Source organism: Penaeus vannamei, chromosome 5, assembly GCF_042767895.1.
Source record: "Penaeus vannamei isolate JL-2024 chromosome 5, ASM4276789v1, whole genome shotgun sequence".
In the NCBI taxonomy this organism is placed as follows: Eukaryota; Metazoa; Arthropoda; class Malacostraca; order Decapoda; family Penaeidae; genus Penaeus; species Penaeus vannamei.
Window position 1 is genome coordinate 44,125,064 of NC_091553.1, and position 2,500 is coordinate 44,127,563.

Below are 2,500 nucleotides of genomic sequence, written 5' to 3' on the forward strand. Positions count from 1 at the left end.
TGTGTGTGTTTGAGAGTTATGTGTATGTGTGTGCGTTTGTGATTTATGTGTATGTGTGTGTGTTTGTGATTTATATGTGTGTGTGTGTTTGTGATTTATGTGTATGTGTGTGTGTTTGTGATTTATGTGTATGTGTGTGTTTGTGATTCATGTGTGTTTGTAAGTGTGTTTGTCATTTATGTTTGTATGGGTGTGTTTGTCATTATTGTGTGTTTGTGATTTATGTGTGTTTGTATGTGTTTGTGATTTGTGTCTTGTGTGTTTGTGATTTATGTGTGTTTGTATGTGTGTGTGTTTGTGATTTATGTGTGTTTGTATGTGTTTGTGATTTTTGTGTGTTTGTGATTTATGTGTGTTTGTATGTGTGTGTGTTTGTGATTTATGTGTGTTTGTATGTGTGTTTGTCATTTATGTTTGTATGGGTGTGTTTGTCATTATTGTGTGTTTGTAATTCATGTGTGTTTGTATGTGTGTACTTGTGATTTGTTTATGCGTTCGTGCGTGTTTGTGTTTGTGTGTATTTTATTAATTCCTCTGTTCTCCTGTCTACTTATAATTTTCTACCTCATTATTCATTTTTTTATTCCCCCTTATAAAATGACCTTCAGAAAATAGAAAAAGGATATAATTATATTGTTTATTAAGATAAATGACGAGATTTTGATCATTATCAGATTAAAGACGATGTTATCGAAAAATGAGATATACAGTACTATTTGCCCCTTTAATGATAGCAGTGTTGGGGAGCACATTAACGAAAGAGTAAAAGACGGAGAGAAGGGAAGGGGAGTGGAGAGAGAGAGAGAAATGGAAGGAGGGAGGGGAGGGAGGGAAGGGGAGAGAGGGGAGAGAGGGGAGGGAGGGGAGGGAGGGAGGGAGGAAGGGAGGAAGGGAGGGAGGGAGGGAAGGAGAGAGGGAGAGAGAGAGAGAGAGAGAGAGAGAGAGAGAGAGAGAGAGAGAGAGAGGGAGGGAGGGAGGGAGGGAGGGAGGAAAGATAGGTAGATAAAGAGATAGAGAGAGAGAGAGAAGGAGGGAAGGAGAGAGGAGAGATAGAGTAGGGAGTAAGAGGGAGAAAGACAGACAGAGAGAGAGAGAGGGGGGGGGGAGGAGAGATGGAAAGAGGGAGGGAGGGAGGAGAGATAGATCGAGAAAGAGAGAGAGGGAAGGAGGGAGGAAGGGAGAGAGGAGAGATAGAGAGAGAGAGTGAGGAGGGGAGTCGAAAAGAGAGGGAGAGGGATACTGAGGTAACGAGAGAAAGTGAAAAAGGAGGAAGGAGAGTGAGATAGACAGACAGGGAATGGGAAAGAAAGAAAGAAAAATATAAAAACAGACTAAGATCAAAGAAAAACAGACCGACAAGTGAATATATATATATATATATATATATATATATATATATATATATAAATATCATATATATATATATATATATATATATATATATATATATATATATATATATATATGTACAGTCCCTCGTAGCGTTTCACATCTCTCCCAAAACTCGCTCATCAACTTTTTTCTTTAACACGAAATAAAAAAAAAAAAAAAAAAAAAAAAAAAAAAAACACGATGCACACCCATCCTTCTTCCACCTGCAGGGCGCCACCTTCCCCTCCACCCACGCGCTGCTGGCCACGTGGGCGCCTCCCCTCGAACGGTCCACGATGTCAACCATCATCTACGCCGGTGGGTGTTTGGTGCCCGGAGTAAATAGGGGAAAATTCGGGCTTTGTTTTGAAAAATTCGGGCTTTGTTTTGATGTGTGGGGGGGGGGGGGGGAGTTGTATGTGTGTGTATGTATTCATTCATACATGAATACATGCGTGTGTATGGGGTAGATATGCGGTCAAAGAGACAGTCGGGAAGCAGAAGGAAATGTGATAAAAATGATAATAATGATGATAAAATGATAGTAGTAGTAGTAGTAAAAAAAACGTAAAACGTAAAAAAAAAAAAAAAAAAAAAAAAAAAAAAAACGTTGATCCCAAACGTTTCGTCTCCCAGTCCCCATTCCTCAAAACAAAAATCACAAACAACAACCAACAAACGTAATTAAAACAACAAAAAAACAAACGTTGATCCCAAACGTTTCGTCTCAGTCCCCATTCCTCAAAACAAAAATCCCAAACAACAACCAACAAACGCAAAAAAATAAAAAAAAAAAAAAAAAAAAAAAAAAAAAAAAAAAAAAACTTTTTTTGTTTTTTCACGTTTGTAAAAAAATTCCTCCCCATTCCTCAAAACAAAAATCCCAAACAACAACCAACAAACGCAAAAAAAAAAAAAAAAAAAAAGTTTACCCCAAACGTTTCGCCTCCCAGGCTCCCAAGCGGGTACCATCATCGCCTTCCCTCTAGCAGCCGCCATCATCGACTCCCTGGGTTGGGAGGCTGTTTTCTACATCCAAGCCGGTTTGACCCTGGCTTGGTGTCTGGCTTGGTTCCTGGTCGTGTCCGATAACCCTTCGACAGACAAGCGAATCACGGAGGTCGAGAGG

The 2,500-nt window shown here is 39.4% G+C and overlaps 1 protein-coding gene across 2 annotated transcripts in view; it reads left to right on the forward strand.

The window, feature by feature from the left end:
- Positions 1-2,500, forward strand: part of LOC113817863 (putative inorganic phosphate cotransporter) — a 16,679-nt gene that overhangs the window by 8,803 nt on the left and 5,376 nt on the right. For both annotated transcript variants that reach the window (XM_070122155.1, XM_070122153.1), the window contains exons 6-7: positions 1,602-1,689; positions 2,325-2,500. The exon at positions 2,325-2,500 is cut by the window's right edge and continues 42 nt beyond it. In XM_070122155.1, coding sequence (XP_069978256.1) covers positions 1,602-1,689; positions 2,325-2,500 — 264 coding nt within the window. The remainder of the gene's footprint in view (positions 1-1,601; positions 1,690-2,324) is intronic.